This window comes from Tasmannia lanceolata, unplaced genomic scaffold (genome assembly GCF_043159265.1).
Source record: "Tasmannia lanceolata isolate RefF3 unplaced genomic scaffold, GAP_Taslan_0.1 ptg000002l, whole genome shotgun sequence".
In the NCBI taxonomy this organism is placed as follows: Eukaryota; Viridiplantae; Streptophyta; class Magnoliopsida; order Canellales; family Winteraceae; genus Tasmannia; species Tasmannia lanceolata.
In genome coordinates this window covers 37,800,094-37,823,408 of record NW_027518679.1, presented here as the reverse complement: position 1 = coordinate 37,823,408, position 23,315 = coordinate 37,800,094, and the positions used below count along the sequence as shown (strand labels likewise).

Below are 23,315 nucleotides of genomic sequence, written 5' to 3'. Positions count from 1 at the left end.
AAACGAAATTCACAGTGAGTCGGAAAAGTACCAAACTTCGCCAAAACGTTTCGGAAGTTTCGGAAATTTCGGCCAATTTCGGTGAAACGTTTAGGAAATTTCGGTGAAACGTTTCGGTGAAGTACAAAATTTCACCCGAAATTTCGGTGAAATTTTTACAAGATTTTGTCCGAAATTTCGTACCGAAACCGAGATTTAAAACCTTGATGCACTGCAGCCCTTAATAAAGTCTTGACTGTTGAGCGGAATCATAAGGTTCTCATAGTGGACCATTGTGCATTATGCCTCCGGATGAGGGAATCGGGAATATCTTCAATGTATCTGTGACTGTTGGACATGAAGAAGAACAACGGAGACCAAATGGAGTGGCCTCTGAAGAAAATTAACGACAAGATTGAAGATATCTTCCGTCTCAAAAAAAAAGATTGAAGATATCGTTGACACCCAAACCATGGGGCCATGAGGCACAACATATACTAAATTCCTCAAAATCGAAGAACAAAGAACCAATTAAGAAATTAGGAATGCCGAGTTGTCAAAGCTAGATGGAACTATCTTTCAAAGATATATTGAAACCAAATACTTATCAACTAAGAGGGATTGATGCAGTCTAACCTAATGCCTGAGGAGGGGAAATCTCGGCCAAGGAAAGGGAAAGATGAATTAAAGATGAAATGATAAAGTCAACACAACACCTTGTTGATGTCAGCATTACAGAGTTATTTCTAATCGATATTTAAATTTCCAGTTGGAGTTTGTTTTGGTTTTAGAAAGTCTCACTAAAACTTATTTAGGGACTGGTTTTAGGTTGGAAGTTTGTATTTTGAAGTGTAATAATCTCAGTTTTTTTTATCATTACAGTTGCCTGATAGCAGTCTCCATTTGCATACAAACAATTTCATGAATCTAATCAGACAGCATCATATCCAATTCAACTTTTCTATAAGAATGTAAACTATAAAAGAATCCCAAAAGATCTGGAACATCCAAAAGAGCTCTGCGGACAATTGAAGAAATTTTGACAAGAGTACCCAACTTACAAAGTGAAAAATTTCCTAAAGCATATTTCTTTATATGGCTGCAGATCTTCTCATATAATGTCATATAATATCAAAACTATATTTACAATAAGAAGAGGCTTTCCAAACACTCATGACACACACACAACAAATAATGAGCTCCTAAAGCATATTTGATATGGCTACAGATCTTCTCATAAAATTTCATATAATTTCAAAACTAGATTCACAATAGGAAGAGGCTTTCCAAACACTTGTGACACGCACACACGCGCACACACACACATGTTGATTACAGTGTTCATTATGGAATTGCATAAAACGAACAACTGAGAAGGTAATTCATATTGTCCCAAAGCAAAGGCACTTCAAGTCCAAATGAACAAGAAAACTAAATGATATCCCACTAGGCAATGAGCGAGAAACAGGAATAATTTGAGAGCAATGGATAAGTAAAATAGAGACTGACTCTGGTATGAAATACAAACCCATAGGGCAAGTTGATCAGTTCAACTACAAATTTGGTCTCTGGAGCTTTGTATGCGATGACATTGACTACAATCTTAATATCAACTCAAGTACATAATGCCTTAAATGAAAGAAAATGCAGCTATACATTTACCGTGGATCTATTGTGTATCAACGATAAGCTCCATAAGGAGGCTATGGGATGGATTGAACTCCAGACAAACCATATAATAAATGGGGTTTCTCCACAAGAAAGCAATATACATGTCAGCTAGTATGTTGATCAGGTTTTGACTCCAATTGGTCAGGCACTCTTCTCAATATTTCAGCTTCTCTAGCTATCTGAATATCTGAGGGCCAAAAATTTTGTTGTATAACTTTGAAAAGAAGGCGAGGAAGCAAGGCTAAGACTGTTGTGAGTAAAATGGTGAGCCAATAGGTACATGATTTGGCCAAATGGTAAATTGTCCTGCCAGAGATACAGAAAGTTTTAAACACTGCAAAACATGGTAACAATAAAGGTCAAAGAACAAATAAAATGACACTAACCAGTAATTGGGGAAAATGGGTATGGAATCTAATACCACCAAACAAACATATGTAATTATTATAGATCCCCATGTTGCAATATGAGTAATCAACACCCAGCGCTGGATATCCATTGCCAAGTGAAAATTCACAAGCACAACAACTGAAATTGTCCACAAACTGCCCATACTCCAGATGTCAATCGCACTGTTCTTGTAAGTGAAGAGAGGTATATAGAAGAGAACAAGGCTTTGCCAAAGAGTGTCAATCATTGTGATCCAAAAGAGGTTCAAATTGTAACTCTCATGTCTATGTCCTGCACCATAAAGTTTCGGATACCGGAGAAGCGTCCTGTGACTCAAGTCCTTGTCCAGAATACCCACTACGATTGTAGGGACAGACGTGTAAATAACAGAATAGAAGACACTGCTCCAATCTGTCAAAGCGGAGGTTGTAGAAAAAGCTGTGCACAATATATACCTGCAAATAGAGACACGCTATTAAGCTGAGTGTGAGAACACCATTTGTAGAATTATACTGAGTAATATAATTAAATATTCAAATTTGAAGTGAATAAACCCATACAGCATGGACAGAAATTCAAGAAATTAGAATGGGAAACAAGAAAAAATCAATCAACCACTCACTCAGTAAAACCCTGTGTACAGCATCAGAAGTAAAAGCAAGCCTATGAAGAGTAATATGAATAGCAAATAATGAGAATTATAAGAATCTCTGTGTGCCGGGCGTGCGACACATCAACCTACTAGCAATGGGGGAGAAAACATAGCATGTCGCAGAAAAAACTTGATCCCCTTCCCCACCGTTTCCGCAGAGGTTTAGGGATTTTTGAATCAGCGATTGAAGAAGTATCGGAGTCCCCACCCAGATCAAGGGTGAGGCACGCCATCCGACTGACTCCCATCAATTACCTCATTTTTGTACTGATGCTCTAGGGATTTTGTTTATAATTGGCTTATCCGCTTTGTTCTTAGGCCCGTTCCTCCACTCAGAATGGCCTACCTCAGCAGTAGGAACAAAAGCATCAATTCACTTCGGGCTAGAACCGGCTTGCCCTGAGTCTTCCAAGCAAAAATACAAGCCCGGAGTCTAATCCGTTTGTTCGGAAGTTGATTCATCGGAGAAGAACTAAGATACATCCTTGACTACTTCATTACATCCCAACCATGGTTTTAAATTTCGAAATCCGGAATTTCGGATTTCGGATGAGACCGAAACCGAAATTTAGCGAAATCTGAAATATCGGGTTTTACCAAATGTCAGCCGAAATTCCGAGAAATTGATTTTTTTTTAATATAGAAATTTCTGTAATTTCGGCCGAAATTTTTTATTATTAGCGGATTTGTTTCGACAAATACCGAAACTTAAAACCATGATCCCAACTAACTTTACACAAGCTTCCCAAACCAACTACACTTTCAAAACTCAAATCCCAAAAACTAAAAAAGCCTAACAATACTTTTTTAGTTAAGAAAGCTGAACCTGCCTAATTTTGGATTTCCTTAAAAACCAACCCTAACAGCATCTCTGCAAAGCAGGGGTAAAGGCTGTGTGCATCTAGCCCACTGGGCCGCCCTTTTAAAAACCAACCCTGAAGCTTATAAAAAATGCAAAAATATAGCTGTTAAAGTAAAAGAAGAGAAAATACTTGGAGAGGATACCCAACTTGTGGGAAATAGAGTAGAGAAAAAGGGAGAAAAGAAGAAAAGGTGGAAGAGGGAGTTTTAGGGTTTGTAGTATTAACCAACGACTCCCATAAACTCAGAAAAGACGAAATATAACAAGTATGCCATTAAACACCTAAGTTATGCGGGGTCCTATCCTTCTTAGGTGCATGAATAACACAAACATAATCCTCTCTCTCAATCCTAACTCTTAAAACTCCTAGAGCTGGAGCATAGATATCATCCACGCCCAGCTTGGAACCAAAAATCTAATCACAACGAGGGGCTCTGGTAAAAATATCTACTAATGGACCATGTATGAAGTGGAAAGATGTTTAGTAAACCCATATTTCAACTTGAAGGTACTTAGTGTTTCGACCATGAGATTGTGAGTTCAAGCCCGCTTATCTACCAAAACAAAAAGATGTGTACTCGAGATTTATAGTGACACAACTCAGGCAAAGATATGGAAGAAAGGAACAGTGTGAAATGCTAATCCAAACGAGGCATTATCAAAGATAACATATTAAAGCAATAGGATGCTGTGTTACACGAGTAAAGGTTCGCGTTTACCTTTGTAAATAGCAATTAAACGGATCGGAACCACTAGAAGTAGAACTAGGATAGACGGAGACAGAATATGACTAATTACCTTATTGACCAACAACATTTTGATACTTCATTAACTCCCCTTCTCACGTAAGTATGTAAGGACTGCTCATTGGATAAATTAGGCATACCATAGGAAACAACTTCATCAGAAACTAAAGAAGAGAGGAGAGTAACCACCAGTTTGTGTGTGTGTCCTCTGCTGCTGCTGCTTGGGGGGGGGGGGGGGGGGGGGGGGGGGGGGTTCATGACACACGTAGTGTATTTGAAAACCGAGATGATAACAACAATATCGTTTCTAAGTTCCATAAAAATGACATTTGATAGCACGAGAGTCTAACTCATCAACAGCTAGACCCACAGAGATAAAAAGCACAAAGCCAAATAAATGAGGAACATAAAAAAAATGCAGTGCCAAGAAAAAGGAGATTTACCTTCCAAGACTAATGATGACATATTGTTAATAAAGTAACAAGCAGTCAAAACAGTATGTCCAGAATATAGTTTGGAAACCCACATTTAACAATAAAGCACACGTTCCTGCAATAAGATGGTGATACCTAAAGTACACGTTCCTGCAATAAGATGGTGATACCTACGTCTTGACATTCCATTTTGTCGAGTAAGTAAGCAAAATGTTTGATCGAGAATTCCAAAACTACCGAGACAATTTTCGAACTCCCCCCACAGTACGCATGCGTCCCCCTTTTAATGTGACTTGACGTCAAAAAAACATTAAAGTTGCCCACTGTTCACGTCAAATCACGTATAAGGGGGGGAAGGGGGCATGCGTACTGCAGAGGGGGTTGAAAATATCATCTCCCTTTTTTTTTGAAAGATAACGAAAATTGTATTCCAATAATCAAGAAATTTACAGAGACCGGGGACAAGATGTCCTGGCAGCAAATTACAGATTATCGGAAAGTCCAAGAAACATTATAAAGAAATAGCAATTTCTGGGTTAGTCATGCCCCCAATCCGGCCCCTGGAACTCCGAGTGTGATAATGGTATCCGGCAAGGAAGTCCCTTCTTTTGCCAAAATATCAGCCGTGGAGTTTGCAGATCGTCGTTGGTGCACAAGTTTTGGCCAAAGGATTCGGATCAGGTCGCATATTGCATCTAATGTGAATGATAGCCGCCACGGTCCAGGACTTCGACTTGAAGCCCACGAGATGGCATGTGATGAAATTTTCGAACGCTAGTGATAAAATATCCTTTTTTTAATGGCATGTGATAAAATCTCCTTAGCATTACCAAAACTTAGTACAGGAACATTTCTACCAAAGCAGTTCACTTATAAATTTCTGTATAGAACTTAAAAATAGAAAAATATTCCATATCTTTCTTTCATCAAATAAAACTTTTTCATTCTTGAAAAATCATCAACAAATATCAAAAAAGTATTTATGGCCTAAAAAGGACTTTATTTTAGTTGAATCCTGAATATCAGAATGAACTAAAGAAAAAGGAACTGGTTCTCTTTCATCATTTCTAGGATAAAACAGGAATATGAGATGCTTGCGTAATTCAAAAGCTTCATACTCTAAACTCTAAACCAGGCATTAATGTAAAGAAAGAATTAAAGATTTCAAACTACCTGAAAAGGAAGATTGGGCCGATGAACACAAGGTTTCCAAAAGATATATCTAAAGTAAAGGGGAAAAGAAAAAGGGAGAAAAGACTCAGCACCAAATGATGTTAATGTAAATGAGAAGGACAAAATAATTGGAAAAGACCACCCGAGTTGTGGGAACTAGAGTTGAGATTAAAGGGAGAGGGAAGTGAAAGGATGGAGGGAATTAGTAGGGTTTGAAGTCTTACCCCACAACTCCCATAGGCTAAATTATTATTTTTTAATGATAGCCAATTTCATTGAAAAAGATGACCGAGATGGTCGAAATACAGGAAGATGCATAAATAAAACCAAGGAAGACAAAAGAAAAACGCCAACAAGACATCAAGGAGGAAGAAAATCATAGAGCGCCATATCTTCCATGGAAACTCCATATCTGACTACCATCGAATTTGTGGACCTACGAACATGCCTGAACACAATCGATGAAGAACCCACCTAATCAAGCATCTCGTCGAAAAACTGATCAAACCTCCAAGGATGATTAGCCGAGCCAATTCAGTCATCGGATGACATTAAGAGAATCCCTTTCTACCACCATGTTGTCTAAGCGATCTCTAGCTATCAACTTGATACCATGATGAACTGCTCCCACTTCAGCCTCTGAGGAGTCCGCCACCCCTATTGAGATACTGAGCCATCGGATGACATTCAGCATGGGCGCATGGGCTCATTTTTTTTTATTTTTTATTTTATTTTTGAAAATGATAGCCATTTTATTGATAAAGGACCAAGATGGTCAAGATACAAAGCAAGTTCAAAGAGAAAAAGTATACAAAAGCAAAGACATGGGAATTGAGGGAGGGAATCAATAAGACCAAGAGCGTCCTTAGAAACCCCATCTGTCACAACTCGATCGACCACATGATTAGAGGAGCGCCGCAAATGAGAAAAAGTTAACAAGAAGCGAGCCGTCCAACCAAACATCTCATCAAAAAGAGGATCAAACCGCCAAGAAGGATTTTGGGTTTTGTTAAGCCACCGAATAACATTCATAGAGTCTCCTTCTACAATCACATTTTCCACCCGTTCCCTAGCAAGCATCTTCAATCCTTGATGAGCCACTTTCACTTCTGCTTCCGTTACATCGACAAATCCGATGGGGCCATCAAAGGCCCACAACACCTCTCCTAGGGATATTCTCAAAATACCACCAATGCTTGTGGGGCCCGGGTTACCAAAGCTAGAGCCCTTCAAAATTAAATTTCACAACGTCCGGCGCCGGAGAGGACCACTCTTGGGATATTTTGCACCTATGGCTCACCGATTCACAAATAACACTCCCCCTTCCCAAAGATCATAAGCCGAAACAAACCTAAAAGATGGTAAGGTCGAATCAAGCCTACCCAAGCTTGTCGATGCAAAATATAGTCTAATGAAGTCGTTTATCTTGTAGTTATTGCGTTTTTTTTAATATTTGACATCCATATGAAACACAAATTGACTATTCCTAAAGCTTGAGTATGAAGGGCATTCGGAGAGTCAGCCTTTCCTGCTATGGAAAATGAAACTAGTATGTCTTGGCCTTCCCCTCTCTATCATTACCTTCTTTTCATGCATAGGATCGGATATCAGTCAAATAGGGAGATTGTTCCACCTTAGCGTCACCCAAGATTTTCCTCTGAAAACTCTAGCATTCCTTTCTTTCCATAGCACCCAAATAGTGGCTAGGAAAGACACATGCCAAAGTATCTTACCTTTTTTCTTCTAGGGAACTAGAGTCCAACTTTGGAGTAGATCAACCAACTTCTCAGGGAAGACCCATGAGATTCTGAATCTGCCAAGCAATTTGCCCCAGACCGCTCTGGCACTCTGGCCACTCTACAAAGAATAAGGAGAAGATCAAATGTTTCACTCCCCTCAATGCATAAGGCACAGTGATCAATGAAGAGCATCATCCTCTCACGAAGAAAGTCAACCAATTGGATCCTTTCCATGAGCGCTACCCACCCAAAGGTACAAACTCGAGGAGGAGCCTGGATTGACCATACTCTAGCAACGTTGGAGGATGCAAGACAGACCACTAAGTTGAAGCAGAAGGACTTAAAAGAGAAATCACCAGATGAATTCCAGATCCATACCCTCTCTCTTTCCCATCCACCTTTATATAACCTTCGTCTAATACTGCTAGCAATCTAGCAATGGAATCCAACTCCATGTGGATCTGGGTTTCCATATGATCTCAGCTTCTCTTCTTTCCATGACATCCTTCACAAAGTACTCCTTACTAATAGCAATAGTAAACAAATTCGGAAACAAGTCTTTCAACAGACTGATTGTGCTCCATTTATCCAACCAAAAGCGAATTTTGTCTGCATCATAAACTCTGAATCTAGTTCCCTCTACAAACAAATGAAAGAAACTCATAATCTCTCTCCACAAGGTTAAACCAGGAGGTCCGAACTTATCCTCTGAGCTCCAATGACCCAGAGATGCCCAAATTTATGTGAAAAATACTATAATTATGCCATTTTATCTTTATGTGACGCGGTCCACTTGAGAGCCCTACTTCCTTTCAGTTATAAGAGACATTCCAGATTAGGTTTTACTTCTGTTTTAGAAAGGTTTGGTTCTTATTTTGGGGCATTTTATTATCCTAGATGCGAGGGATGTCCATGTCACCTCAGGCACACACTCACACATAACTAATTAAAAATATGAACTTACTATTTTTAGTAAGTACATACTTAATAGTTTAGTAAGCGCAGACTTACTATTTTAGTAAGTATGAACTACTTAAAAGCCTTCAATCCTTCATATAAAAACCGAAGGAGGAGATCACTAGAAATGGTTTTTTGAGACTAGGAGATCGTTCCCTACCAGACGCCCTCCTTCCCTTCCTCTCCTCCCTTCTCTTCTTTCCCTTCTCTTTTTCTCACTCTAACCTCATCATCTTGCTTCCCAATTCCCTTCTACTGGTCGGCCATCAAATCTGCACACTCTGCACACTGGTGCAGCCAACAACTTTCCCTACCATTATTTCCATCTTCCCCCCATCTCCATCCTTTCCCATTGCTGTCCGGGCTTCAGATCTGCATCTCTTGTGCTGCTTCGAGCCCATCTTCTCATTTTCCTTCACACAATTAGTTTATTGGTTGATCTGTTGCCCTCTTTTCACCTTTGCAGTTTCAGAACAACAACTTGTTTCCCTCCTTTTTCCCCTCCCAATAGTCCCCTTCTTAATGAAGAGTGTGTTGTTATAGATGTTGTGCCCTCTCTGTTAGCCTGCTAATTTCTCATTCTCCCTGCTGAATTGCAGTAGATTCTGCCATTACTCCCCTCTTTCGGCTGCTACTTGATGTCCCAGTGCCTAGTTTGAGTAGGGGGTGAAACTTGGGTCGGGCCCAACCCGAACCCGACGAGTTCAACCCGATTTTGGCTCGAGTTGGGCTGGCATTTCCTCGGGTTGGGTTGAGTTGGGGTTGGCAAAAGCCAACCCGATTTATTTTAGGGTTGGGTTAGGGTTAAGGCGTTAGCAACCCGACCCGAACCCGACCTCCATCCTGGAATTTTATCTTAATTTTCTTTGCATTATTATATTTTTTTGTTTTGCCCAAGGTGAACCCGAACCAACCCGACTCAACCCAATCCGAGGCGGGTTGGGTTAGGGTTGACCATCCTCAATCCGAGGCTGGGGTTGGGTTGGGTTGGGTTGGGTTAGGGTTGAGGTAATGCTATCTCTGGTTGTGTTAGGGTTGGCCTCAACTCGATCCAACCCGACCCGAGTTGCACCCCTAAATTTGAGCTCCTTGGACGGATTAAGGCTGACTCTATCCATCCTCTATCACTTAGGCACTTGTTGCATCACTTGCGAGATCTATCCCTTTATTTACCCGGCTTTTGGCGACCCTATTCCACCGTTGATCAGCCCTCCATTCACCATACCTCATTATGGACATCACCTACCCTATCTTGATGTTGGGCCCTAGTTTTATTTTCTCCTATTATTTCAGATTGTAGACTTTTTGTTTTTTGAAAATTGAAAATTGTATTCATATCGAACGAATTACATAGGAGACAAGAAGTCCCAACTTGCAATTACAAGACATGAGAGGACAGGATATACCCAAGAGAACTACCAAAAAGAAGTATCCACAGGACCAGTAATAGCTAAAGACACTGTAGGTTGGAATCTTCTTTATGCATTACAAAAATTCCTCCATCCAACAAGGTCCAACCGCGCCAATGCCCAATTAATTCCTTAAGACACCCAGAGATGTTTCTCGCAGCAAGAGATCTACAGACCCTTCTGCCCACCGAAAACTTGAATATAATAAAACTGATCAGATTCAAAGCTTCGATTCACTGGTTACATCATTTCAGGCAACATCTGACCGAGGAATAACTTAATCCAACCCACCAATTTTAAACCAAGAGACCCAACACCCCATACTACCTCAAACAGCAGAGAAAAGGATAAAAATGACCTGAAATTAATCAGGCATCTTGGACATGTCATTTCTTCGCCATTCTATTCTACAAACTCAGACATAGGAGAAAGAAATCAAAGGAAAAGTTCCCTAAGCAGTGAAGAACAAAGTTCCTCAAGCACACTTGGATGTGGCTTTAGTATTCTTTGCATACCATGCTGAGTCAAACCGCCAGAAGCCCACACTCTAAAAACAAGCAACAGAAAGATGAAAAGCACCAAAGAGAACCCTCGAATAGCCACAACAACCATAGGGACTGCAATCTACCAGTGCCTAGCACTCCCAAAAGCCTCCCGATCTCTAGGTTGACTCCTAATAACCCAAAAAACTTTAGAATCCCATTACACCTCGAGAAAATGGCATAAACTACTAAAGTAACTAAGAAAGAAAACAAATCACAAAAGAAGGTCCGAACACCAGAACCTACACGATAGCTATTTACACCAAAGAGACCTACCCTCTAATTTCCAGAAGGCATGGCCTCCCGCTCTCCTTTTTCTTTTTCCTTCTCTTTCTTCATTTTTTCCTTTAAATCTCTTTCTGCCAACGCCACAAACAAATTCTTAGCCCCATTATCATCCCCATACCCTACCCCAAATACATCACCTATTGACATCATTTCATCAAGCTCTTCATAAACATACCCTTCTTCCATAGCTACCCCTGAACCCTCTTCCACAGCTTTGCCTTTACCTTTATTTTTTTCTTCCTTACCCACACACTCTCCGACCAAACGTCTATTTTCCAGGTTCAGCGAATCTCGAGAAATCATAGGTTCCTTATCCCAACTCGCCACCAACTGCTCCGACCTCTTTATCTCTGCCGCCTTCTCCTCTTCCCAGCAGAGAAGCCGAACCCGCCTTTCCTCAACCAAAGCTTCCTAGAAATGAGAAAGCTTATAGAGAGAGGAATAAATAGTTCCTTGGTGGTTTTTTTCCTAGTGGTCCTGAAAAACTCCTCTGCATCGTCCCTTGCGTCCCTTTGAAATTGTTTCCATTGTCTTTTCCAGAATCCCATTGAGATTTCTCTCGGCATAGGAAACTCCTCCAAAGCCATTTGCTCATCATATTCCAACTCATTCAACAGTTTTAGATCCCCTTCTTCGATCAGAAAGTCCTCCTCTCCCTTCCATTTCCTACTTGAACCCTCCTTCTTCAGACATATCAGCACTGGGTGAATTGTCACCGCCTTCCCGCGAGTGGTAGACTTGTTCATCACATTGCTGCCCTATTTATATACGTCTAATTTCATTTGGTGTGATCTAATTATTGCAAGTTTGGTTGGATTGAATTAACTTCTTGATGAATTATCTTTGAAGTATACATTTTTTGTGAAACTCTATCTGAGATTTGATTTTATTTCTAGATGATTCATCTGATTTGGTTTGGTACACTGGTGTTAATTAAAAGTTTAGCAAGTTTATGCTCCTAAGAGTTCTTCAACGAACCCATGAACTCCAGTTCGCATCATATCCCCGAGTTATAATGGGCCCCATCCTAACTACGTGAATAATACATATATAAACTATCCTATCTACTAACAATTACCATGAATAAAAAGGGCACAATACCTAAATTTCTAGTCATACAAACTAGAGTGGAGAGGGTCTAGATCATGATACGTACTTATCCATCTAGGGATATATCACATGCCAATGTCATGATGAAATAACCAATTGGACCTATTTGTGCCCCTGTTTTTCAACTCCGTTTGCTTCTTCTTTCTTCTACAGTTTTTTTAAAACTATAGGGGCTCGTGAAATGAAACCATTTGATTTGCATCAGAACATCTTAAAGGAAATATCTTTCATCACCTTTCATCAATTGTATAGATTATAGAATCATCTTATATTCTTATGAGGGTGGACCAACACATAACATATTGAACTTATGATGGCCAACTAGATTCATGCACCCAATTACTGTACACGTGGCGGTGGGTCCATGCCATACAATGACTAGTTTCCTTAATGCAATGATGCTCGTTCAAAAAAGATTCTCTCTCTATACCTATACAAACACAAATATATAGGGACTGATGCACGCTACAATTTTTTTTTATAATGGTAATACTCACTTTGTTTAGACTTTTCTGATTGGATATTGATAGCATCTTGAGTGTTGTAAAAACCATGGAACGCTAATTTAAAAGGTGTAAAGCAGAATAGTGCCATTATCATAATATGGCAGTGCGGATATCAGTCCCCTCCATATATCACTGAAAACCTTATATACTGGATTTGATATTAGCCCTTCATTTGAATTTCTTAAGAGACATAAATTAACCCAAAAGACACATCTCACACCCGAAATACAACTCACATTTTACAATGATAGCCTGAGCACAAAACCACTTTTAAGAAAAATGAAGTAAAGTTTTATAATATCTAAATTACCCCTCTAAAAAACAATCCAACTTAATAGAACACATTCTTAAATAATTCCCTCTTTAATTAAGACACATGCAATTGATAGAGCCTATACGCACAAATCATTTAAGTGACACATCTCTCTCTCTCTCTCTCTCTCTCTCTCTCTCTCTCTCTCTCTCTCTCTCTCTCTCTCTCTCTCTCTCTCTCCTCTTATACCATTAAAAAATTCAATAATTTTCTGGTTGCCTAAGGGCCAGAATTAGCAAACCCAAAACCTTAGGAATAAAAATTAATACATTTTCATCATTTTTGTATGATTAGAAACATTGTTTTCGACTTTTCGTATCTTTAGGAAGATTGTATTTTATTTTATTTTGATGAAAAATAAAGTAAATTGTGGAACTTGCATCATCACACTTCCAATTTAAATTAATAATCTGCTCAGCAAATTTGAATGTTTTCCAAGTTCCAACTGCTAACAAAGTAAAAGATATTAGACGGGAAACAAAATCAACATCAAGGCCCACCCTATCATGCTTCTCCTTGGAGATGCTTATCCAAGCATAGAGAGACAGAAAAGAGCATCATAATATAAAAGACGTCATAATATAAAAGTTTTGGTTGTATCGGCCTGAAGGTTGGCCTTTAGGTAGGACTCAGCTTTTACTTATTTGCATTGAGCTTTTGGAAGACAGCATCTGTTTTGTATAAATCATTTTTTTACTATTAATAACTTATCCATATTCACGTTAAAAATGAAGGTTCTACAAATGTGATAATGTCAACCTATACATACCAGAAGAGCATCAATACGAAAACAGCATTCCGGTAGAAGTTGTACAAAACCAAATAGCCAACACGCTGATAATTCCAGTGTCCGTGCACAAGAAGTAATCTTTTCAGAAACCTAAACTGTCCCATAGCAAAATCTGATGCCATTACTGCTTGGCGTCCTTCTTGGCCACATATACCAACGCCAACATCCGCCATTTGGATCATTGAAACATCATTAGCCCCTGTCAAGAACATTCTCAGCAGAGAACATGGGGTCAGATGAACAGCATTTCCCCACTTAAAAGGAACACATGGTGCATTACAAATACAATGAACTCCATCTTTCAACAAAATACCAGGCTTCCGAGCCTTGTCTAATGACGATTTGAACACGCGGATTTAGATGAATGGAAACGTAAAATACTGATGAAAAGAATCAAGTTTGAATACCATCCATAAAATCCCACAAGGAAAATGTGAGAAAACTAGACCCATAAAGAAGATGCTGACTCACAAGGGCGGCCCAGTGCACGAGGCTCCCAGGCTCCCGCCATTGCGTGGTCTAGGGAGGGCTAGATGTACGCAGCCTTACCCCTGCTTTGCAGAGAGGTTGTTTCCGTGACTCAAACCCGTGACCACCAGGTCACAATGGAGCAACCTTACCGTTGCGCCATGGCTCGCCCTCTACTCACAAGTATATACGCCAAAAAAAAAAAAAAAACTATCAGAATCACTAACTCACCATCACCTATCGCAAGTGTCATGTCATTTGTTCTGCTCTTAATTAGATCAACAATCCCAGCTTTTTGTAGAGGGGCAACCCTACAGCAAAGGACAACCTTGCAGGAAGTGGCCAAATCGAAAAGCTGTAGAAAAAAAAAAAGGAACGATATAATGATGAGCTGAATTTTAAACTTGCAAACATAGGCCAATTACCAGTAAGCAGCTAAGGTTAAGCCAGTCCTGTATTCCACTGTGCATTCATCCATGGACATACCCTAAATGAAGCCAGGATATGAAGGACAAAAGCAAATTCCATGTTCTAGAACAGTCCATGAAAATTGAGCAGTAGCTCCAAAAAATGTACATTGTAAATGCGAGGTTTTATTTAGAAGGGAAAGACCTGTACCTCTTGCTCCAGTTCTTTCTCCAAAATGTACACAAGACTGTTTCCATCAATTATGAGGGCTAGGGGAGCATTTGTTACACCCGCTAATTTCCCAGCATACCAACGTGACATACCACTGGCACCTGTAAGATAGGTGGCTCCTTGAGATCCATTTTCAGAGACTGACTCATTTGCTCCTTTTATTCCATATTTGGACTTAGCATTGGCCAAAAGATTTCGGCACTCATCCTCTGTATTACCATTGATAACAACTTGCTGCATATTCTGAGTCAGGAGTTTGCATGAGAGACCAATAGAAATCGCAGTCTCTTGCTTATCTCCAGTAAGAACCCAAACCTTCATTCCCGCTTGACGGAGGGACTCTATGGTTTCTGGAACACCATCTTGCAATTTATCCTCGATAGCAGTAGCCCCAAGGAGACTTAAATTACACTCAATGAGTGATGCTGTGTGACGGAGCTTTGTTGACCTCTCAGTTAATGAAGTGCTTGCCTCTTCATAACTGCACAGCCACTCCTCGAGTTCTTCATCAGTGAGATCCCTTGCAGCTACGACAAGCGTGCGTAAGCCCAGTGATGAGTATTCAGTCAAATGGCTGAGTGTTGCATGTCTTATATTGACAGAAGCAGCTTCTTGATGGTCATTATTATCAGTTACTTTGGCCAGAATACTAAACATTGAACTATCAGCGCCTTTCACCAGAACCTTTACAGCGTTGTTAGGAAATCTAATGACAACAGACATTCTTTTGCGCACACTATCAAACTCATGCAAACCTAGTAGCTCCAACCTGCATTAAACAATGCCCAATTAAGTTACGGAGACAGCAATATCCAACTTCTTAAGGAAACCTCAATCTAAATTGGAGGGTGAATAAGTAGATCAAATGTTGGCACCATGGTTTTAAATTTCTGCCAAAATTTCAGATTTCGGTCAGAGTTCCAAATTTCAGAAATTTCGGTAACTTCGGCATAAATTTCGGCACAATAATGAAATTTGCTTTGATTTTTTACCGAATTTCGGATGAAGTTTCAGTATTTCGGCCAAAATTTCGGTTTCAGCTATGTCCGAAACCGAAACCAAAATTTAAATCCATGGTTGGCACTATCAATGGTTCAATACAACCATGTGTTACAGATTGGATGGTTCCAACTTCAGATAATACAAAACTATCAGAGAAAAAACTAAGTTGAATTGTTGAAGTAATATCAAAAAATTATAAAATGAGAGAGCACCCTACCTTAGTCTCTCACCATTGACATCAACCACAATATGTCCGGATGTACGCTCGACAAGAGTGTAGCCATAGGCAGAAGCTGCAGCAACTAAAGCTTGTTCATCAGGAGACTCGCCCTGGTAATCAATTGCCTCAACATACTCATGCAACTCACTATCTGTACAACTAGAAGGCGAACATTTGGTAACCATTGGAATCACAGTATTACAAGCTGCCAAAGTAAGGAAAAATTCATGTGCAACAATTCTTTCTTCTCCAGCTAGGTTTTTATGCAACAACGCTACGAGTTCAGCATCAACATCGATGTTCGATTTGAGCTTCCATCTTTGTCTTTCAGTCACGTCTGTGGCAAAAAGTCAAATGATTGATAGATCAGAAAGCAGCTACCCAGCATTGGTAGGCACACTAAACATGCAAGTTCCTCTTGTCAGCGTGCAAATACAGAAAATGTTTATGCAGGCACAAGCGAGTCTAATGAAGCACATGTGAGTGCAAGTGGTCTCATCTCAGATTACCCATCAAATGAAAACGAGAGAAATGTATTAAGATGCCTGAATAAGCATACTGAATACCTTTGATAGAAAACTAGCTTACTCTATATCAGAGTACATATATCCTATATGTACATAACTAGATACATACATATATATAGGCTACTGATATTTGCACTACCATATTTTGATACTTGTACTAACTTAAATTGTCTTTTCCTTTTTAATTAGCTTGTGCAAGTGGTCTCATTTAAAATTACCTATCAAATGAAAACCAGAGAGAAATGTATTAAGATGCCTGAATAAACAAACATACTGAATACCTTTGATAGAAAACTAGCTTCCTCTATATCAGAGTACATATATCCTATATGTAAATAACTAGGAACGCACGCACACACATATAGGCTACAGATATTTGCACTACCATGTTTTGATAATTGCACTAACTTGGATTGTCTTTTCCTTTTTAATTAGCTACAAAGAGCTTTTTGGGGAATTGTGATTGCCTTTGACAGCTGATTAATTAGTAAAAGAAAAGGTGAGGTAGTGCATTTATCAAAACATTGTAGTGCAAATATATATATATATATATATATATATATATATATATATAGCGCGCGCACACACGTGAGCGCGCACACACACACACACGTCGATTACATATTACAGAAGCATAGCTATGTTTAACCTTCCACAATGGTATGCTATTGCATCTCCTCTAAGTGCTTACTTTTCTATAAGTGGTTACTTTGACCATCTACATGTAGACTTACAAAAGGCATCGCGTCTAATACAGAGAAGAATATACACATCAGCAATATGCCAGACTCTTTAAACTGATAAAAAGTAAAGTCAAGTTCACCGAGAAGAGTTCTCCCTAAAGCTACAAAATAATAGATGTTCTTCAAAATAGCTAGGTAATAAAAGGGAAAAATACACTTACACTCCCTCAACTTTCTGACACATTCAACGATGACCCTATAGTTTCAAAGTCATCAACTACACCCCCTGACTTTTCAATGTGTATAAGGTAGACCCCCTCCGTTGACGGTCCGTCACTTTGTCACTTTAACCTAATGGAATAACTCAAACTAACCTAGGTTAATATTTTGAGGACAGAAATACCCAGCTCACTGGTTTTAAGGCATTTGCAGAGGGATTAGGGTTAAGCCATTTCCTTCCACCACTGGATCTACCGTCGCCGCCGCAGTCTCCATCTCCGTTTTTGGCAAAATCTCACGTTTTGGGAAGAGGTTTGTTAGGGTTTTGAGAAAGCTGGAAAAAGGAAAAAAGAGAAGGAGGCCTGGCCGACGCCGGCCACCATCGTCAAACCCGCCGGTCGTCTCCAACCTCCAAAACCAGGCCCCTTTTCTCCATTGCCACCCTCACGGCCAATTCCAAGCTCAAGCCACCACCATCTTCTCCCATTCCCACTGCTACCACCAAGTCCCCCACAGATTCCATCACCATCTCCCTCCAATCCATCCATTTCCCTTCATCTCTGATGTGAAGAGAAGAAGGAATTTTCTTATTCGAAGGTTGAAGCAAGAGTAAAAACAGAGATATTAGGGTTTGGAGGAGAAGGGTTGAAGGGTTTTTGGAAGAGAAGAAGAAGATGGGTTTTATCTTTGGACTCCAATCTAGGGTTTGTAGCAGAAATTTGAAGGGGGTTTGAACATGGAGCGTTTCTGTGAAGAAGTTGAGTTAGGGTTTTGATATTCTTGAAGAAAGGAAGAAGAAAAAAGGGCTGATGTGGGGATTTTATTATTTGATCTAGGGTTCTGCTAATTTGGAGAAGAAGGGAGAGGGTTTCTAAACTCTTCAACTAGAGAAGAAGGAAAAGGGTTTGGACTTTGGGAGTCTAGAGAATACGAGTCGAAGAGTCGAGATGTTCGGAGGGAGAAGGATTGCGGCGAGGTTTTCCTTCAACTGTAAAAGCACTAATTTTGGGTGAAGGAGAAGACATTTTCATCAAGATGGGTGGGCATTACAAATATTTCCTCGTTTCCGTCCACTCCGTCACGTTAAAAACCCCATAGAAAAGTCAAGGGGTGTACTTGATGACTTTGAAACCATAAGGTCATCGTTGAATGTGTCAGAAAGTTGAGGGGGTGTAATTGTATTTTTCCCATAATAAAAATTATTTTTTTATAATAAAAATTATTCTGGATATAGAAATCATAATAGCACTCACTGTCTGTACCCTATTTTGAGCTATGAACTGAGAGTTGACCAAAGAAGTTTATGAGCATATGCTAGAGATAAAATTAATTTGAAAAATAATTTTCCCTCTTATTCAAATGCATGCAAATGGCACACGCATCCCATCCGAATGTATGTGATTCGGCACCTGGGTCATCGCTAATTTGCCATTTACTGTACATGACATTCTAGCCTACCACCAGAGTTTGTGTTTTATGCATGCATTCGATGTACATATGAATATTTCTGTTGGGCCAAAAGCAAAGAGGCCTCAAAATCTTTAACAGTGAATAAGTAGGAGAACAAACACTAGAATCACTCTAGTGATATATCTAGGCATCAAACCCAGGTAAAAGGTCTCACACCACCACAGTTGCAAGTTCGACTGCTGAAAGAGCTTCCCCAAAATTCTTTATTGATTTCAATTGTGCATAAAGAATGTTTTACATAAAGTTCAGACCTCCCCCCCTATGGTAGACTCCTAATCAACTCAAATCACTTCCATCCAATCTAGTAGCAGCCCTAATGAGAATAAAACACATATAGTAGTGGACCTAATGAAAACAAAACTTAGAACTTATCAAAATGATAAAGCTCAAAATTTCTAAAGAAACAGATAACTCCAATTAAAACTAACTCTCATAGTGTGGGTCCCATGGGGAATGGCGCTAATCATTCTTGAATGGATAATGGAATATATTGCATAAACAGTCTAGCCACCCCCCTCTTATTTTTCATGTTGTTAAACTTGGAGTGGTGGTGCAAACCCGGGGGTTCGCGGTTAACTCCCGAGACTTTAGCAGCTCAACGGACAAACGAATTCACGTTTAAAGTAATTCAAACCATACCCCAAACAAATGATAATCAGATTTAATAATCACATGGGAAAATCCATTCATGTTAGCTTTAAAGGCAACCCACAATAAATAAATGATTCTACTTAAGCAATCAATGCGCATAACATGGAAATAGGATATCTAATAAGCCACCAATAGTAAATAAAGCTAGCCTACAATCAGTCCAAGTAAGTGTGTGTGTGTGTGGGTGGGTGGCCGCGGGGGGGCAGGTCAACACTAGTGTAGGGTAAAGGATCTAAAACAGATAGGGTAACAAAAGCGATCAATCCTAAGGGGTAATGGGTGGCAAATAACATGAAATTATGGCTGAGCTAATATGGAAAAGTCTCACCGAGAATTATATCAGTCCTTACACCTCGAATCGCGCAAATGAGGGCCCAAGAGTGTGGGTGAGAAGCTCTTAGGCACAATCCGTACGCGGGACAGCAGCACCGTCCGAAACAGTGGTGTGGAGGAGAAAAAGATTAGCAGAGGTAAAAGAAAAGTAGAAGAGAGTAGAAAGAAGAGAGTAGGAGAAAATAAGATAAGGTAGAAGAGGAAAAGTGATGGGGAAATAAGAGAAAAAGAGAGAATATAAGAGATAGAGAGAAAGAGACGATAAGAGAGAGAGATAAGAGAGAGAGAGAGAGAGAGAGAGAGAGAGGGAGCGAGATGAGACAAGATAGAACTGGAGAGTTAGAGAGGTTGAGAGAAAGAAGAAAGAAGAAAGAAGAAGAAAACTAGGGAGAAGAAGAAACGAGGCATATAGGGAGAGGAGAAGAAGAAGAAACGAGGAATATAGGGAGAGGAGAAGAAGAAAGATAGGGGGAAATAGAAAGATATAGAGGAGAATAGAGGAGAGAACTCACCATGCGTGAGAGGGGAGGAGGAAGGCCCATGGCGTCAACAGGGGAGGGGCGGCTGCTCCTTCTCTTGGGTTTTACGTATTCTTCAACTTAGGGTTTCTTCTCCTCACAACACTCTTTACATAAGACTTTAAATTCTCTTGTGGTGACTGGTGGGCCCTCTTTGCAAACTAATAGGATTCTTTCACTTAAATGAATTAGGCGGGTGCGAAAAGACTACAACGCCCTCAGCTGCAATAAAAAACAAATACCCATATGAGGGGCAAAATGGGAAAACAAAGGGACAAAGAAATATGGGTAATATGAGATGGGTGGTGTGTGGCTTAGTGGGGCCTTAGATGATGTGGACATCCCCCACGTCTAGGCTCAAAATACTACCAAAAATAACAATAATCCTCAATGTAATCAAATAATAAGAGAATAAACAAAGTAGAGAGTCGAGTAAACATCAGTAACGCGTAGAAATAAATCCTCTCGGAGTCTGCGTAACTCGGCCTCGTCGATCCAGATGCAATCCGTCAGTGGATGACCTCTCCAATTAACAAGATATCGTCAATGTGATTCATGGCGAGTGTCCGTCGTCTAGATATCCATGATGTCCTCAATATGCTTCTATGTGGAAGTGCTAGCTCGAAACGGTGAAGTATTGATGTCATTTGGTTCATGCTCTAGCAGGTCTGCTCTAGCTGGTAATCGCTCGCGTTGAAAATAAGTCATCACCAAACCTCCCTTACTAAAAGTCTACCCTATGCGATGCTGATCTGCAGCTGCCTTATACTTCTCGTTGCTCGCACATAACCGCTCCAACACCTCTTGTTGCACCTCTTTTATATGCTGAACGAGATCCTAGGTTTCAGCACTGTTAAGTCCGGGTTAAGGTGTGGGGGTAGCCTCAAGCAAGTGGGGTATGGGAAATCCATAGATGGTCTCTAATGGTGATCAACCAGTGGTCCTATTAATGGAACTGTTATATGCAAATTCTGCTTGAGGCAAAATCAAGTCCCATTGACGGGGGTCTCTCGCCAGCTAAACCCCTAATAAATTTCCCAAGCTGCAATTGAATTGATGTTTAGTCCTCATTTTGCTCCATAAAGTTCTCCAAAAGTGACTCAAAAACCTAGTGTCTCTATCTGAAGTGAAGGACCTAGGGACTCCATGCACGAATGACCTCTCTAAATATTAAATGAGCTACGTGACATGCATCAAATGTTTTCTGACACGGAATGAAATGTGACATTTTGGAGAACCTATCAACCACAATAGTTTAAATTTCCCAAGCTGCAATTGAATTGAAGTTTAGTCCTCATTTTGCTCCATAAAGTTCTCCAAAAGTGACTCAAAAACCTAGTGTCTCTATCTGAAGTCAAGGACCTAGGGACTCCATGCATGAATGACCTCTCTAAATATTAAATGAGCTACGTGACATGCATCAAATGTTTTCTGACACGGAAGAAATGTGACATTTTGGAGAACCTATCAACCACAGTAGTTTGGGATAAAACTAAAACAAAATCCATACTAACATCCTCCCAAGGTCTAGCAGGAATAGGCAATGGAGAATATAAACATGTGTTCTGGGCCTAGCCCTTAAAAGAGTGACACGTCCTGGCGCACATACGAATCACATCGTGTTTTAACCTCAGGCAAAAGTACCTCTGCTCAACCAGAGCTAGGGTCTTCGCTTGCCCAAGGTGACAGGCCAAGCCTCCACTATGAAGCTCCCGAATTAGGTTCTCGTGCAAAGATCCCTTAAGAATGCAAAAGCGAGTACCACGAAACAAAAATCCCTCATAAACAACAAACAACGAACTAGGATCCGCACCCGTCGACTAACATGACTCCCATATAGAACGAAAGAATGGATCTGTCGGGTATAGGTCCTTAAGGGAGTCAAATGAGACAACTAGTGGTCTCAGTGTCACAAGCAGATATGTCCTCTTGCTCAAGGCATCTGCTGAACGATTCTGAACCCCTACTTTGTGCCTGAGGTTGAACGCGTATTGTAAAAAGGTGACCCACTTGGCATGGCGCTTATTTAAGGTACGCTGCGAATTAATATAGCGCAATGCTTCATGGTCAGAATTAAACACGAACTCATGTTGAATCAGGTAGTACCACCAATGTTTGAGAGCTTGAACGGCGGCATAAAATTCACCGCCGTATGTCAAGTACCTCAACCTCGCATTTCCCAGCTTCTCGTTAAAGAAAGCCATTGGGCATCCCTCCTGACTAAGGACAGCTCCAATGCCTACCTGAGAGGAATGACAATCAGCCTCAAAGACCTTACTAAAATCCATGAGCGCTAAGATGGGGGCACTCGTCATTTTGGTTTTAATAAGGTTAAAACTCAAATCAACCTCAGGAATCTACTGGAATATACCACGATTTAGGCACTCGGTGACTGGAGCGATCACAAAGCTAAAGTTGCGAATGAATTGCCGATAGAAAGACGCAAACCCATGAAAGCGTTACACATCACTGATCAATGTCGAGATTGGCCAGCTTCTTATGGCCTCGATTTTTATAGGATCGACTTTAATACCATCAGCCAACACGATGTATCTCAAGTAGATTAAACTATCCGTCAAGAAAACACACCTATTGAGATTAGCGAACAACATATTTTCCCTCAAGACTCCAAAAACTTGCCGCACATGGGAAACATGCTCGCCAAGATCCCTACTATGGATGAGGATATCATCGAAATAGAAGACGATGAACTTCCCTATGAAGGGTCGCAACACTTGGTTCATCACACGCATAAAAGTGTTGGGTGTGTTAGACAAACCAAATGGCATGACCAACCACTCATATAGAACCTCATGAGCCTTAAAGGCGGTCTTCCATTTGTCACTAGTTCGTATCTTAATATGATGATACCCACTCTTAAGATCGATCTTGGAGAATATACGTGTACCCCTCAACATATCTAACATATCATCAAGCCTAGGTATGGGAAACCTATACTTGATGGTTATCTTGTTGATGGCACGGCTATCGACGCACATCTTCCACGTCCCATCTTTCTTAGAA

The 23,315-nt window shown here is 40.2% G+C and overlaps 1 protein-coding gene across 3 annotated transcripts in view; it reads right to left on the bottom strand.

Moving 5' to 3' along the window:
• LOC143871971 (phospholipid-transporting ATPase 1-like) overlaps window positions 1-23,315 on the bottom strand; it is a 37,541-nt gene that overhangs the window by 9,403 nt on the left and 4,823 nt on the right. For 2 of the 3 annotated variants that reach the window (XR_013246735.1, XR_013246741.1), the window contains exons 3-8: window positions 15,888-16,227; window positions 14,648-15,437; window positions 14,261-14,384; window positions 13,541-13,760; window positions 2,037-2,495; window positions 1,642-1,956 (exon numbers count right to left, since the gene is read on the bottom strand). Coding sequence is in view for 1 of the 3 variants with exons in the window: in XM_077376708.1 (XP_077232823.1) it covers window positions 1,755-1,956; window positions 2,037-2,495; window positions 13,541-13,760; window positions 14,261-14,384; window positions 14,648-15,437; window positions 15,888-16,227 (2,135 nt within the window). In the remaining 2 variants the exon portion in view is untranslated. Of the gene's footprint in view, window positions 1-1,445; window positions 1,957-2,036; window positions 2,496-13,540; window positions 13,761-14,260; window positions 14,385-14,647; window positions 15,438-15,887; window positions 16,228-23,315 lie in introns of those variants that run through there. The other variant, XM_077376708.1, reaches the window with a different exon arrangement.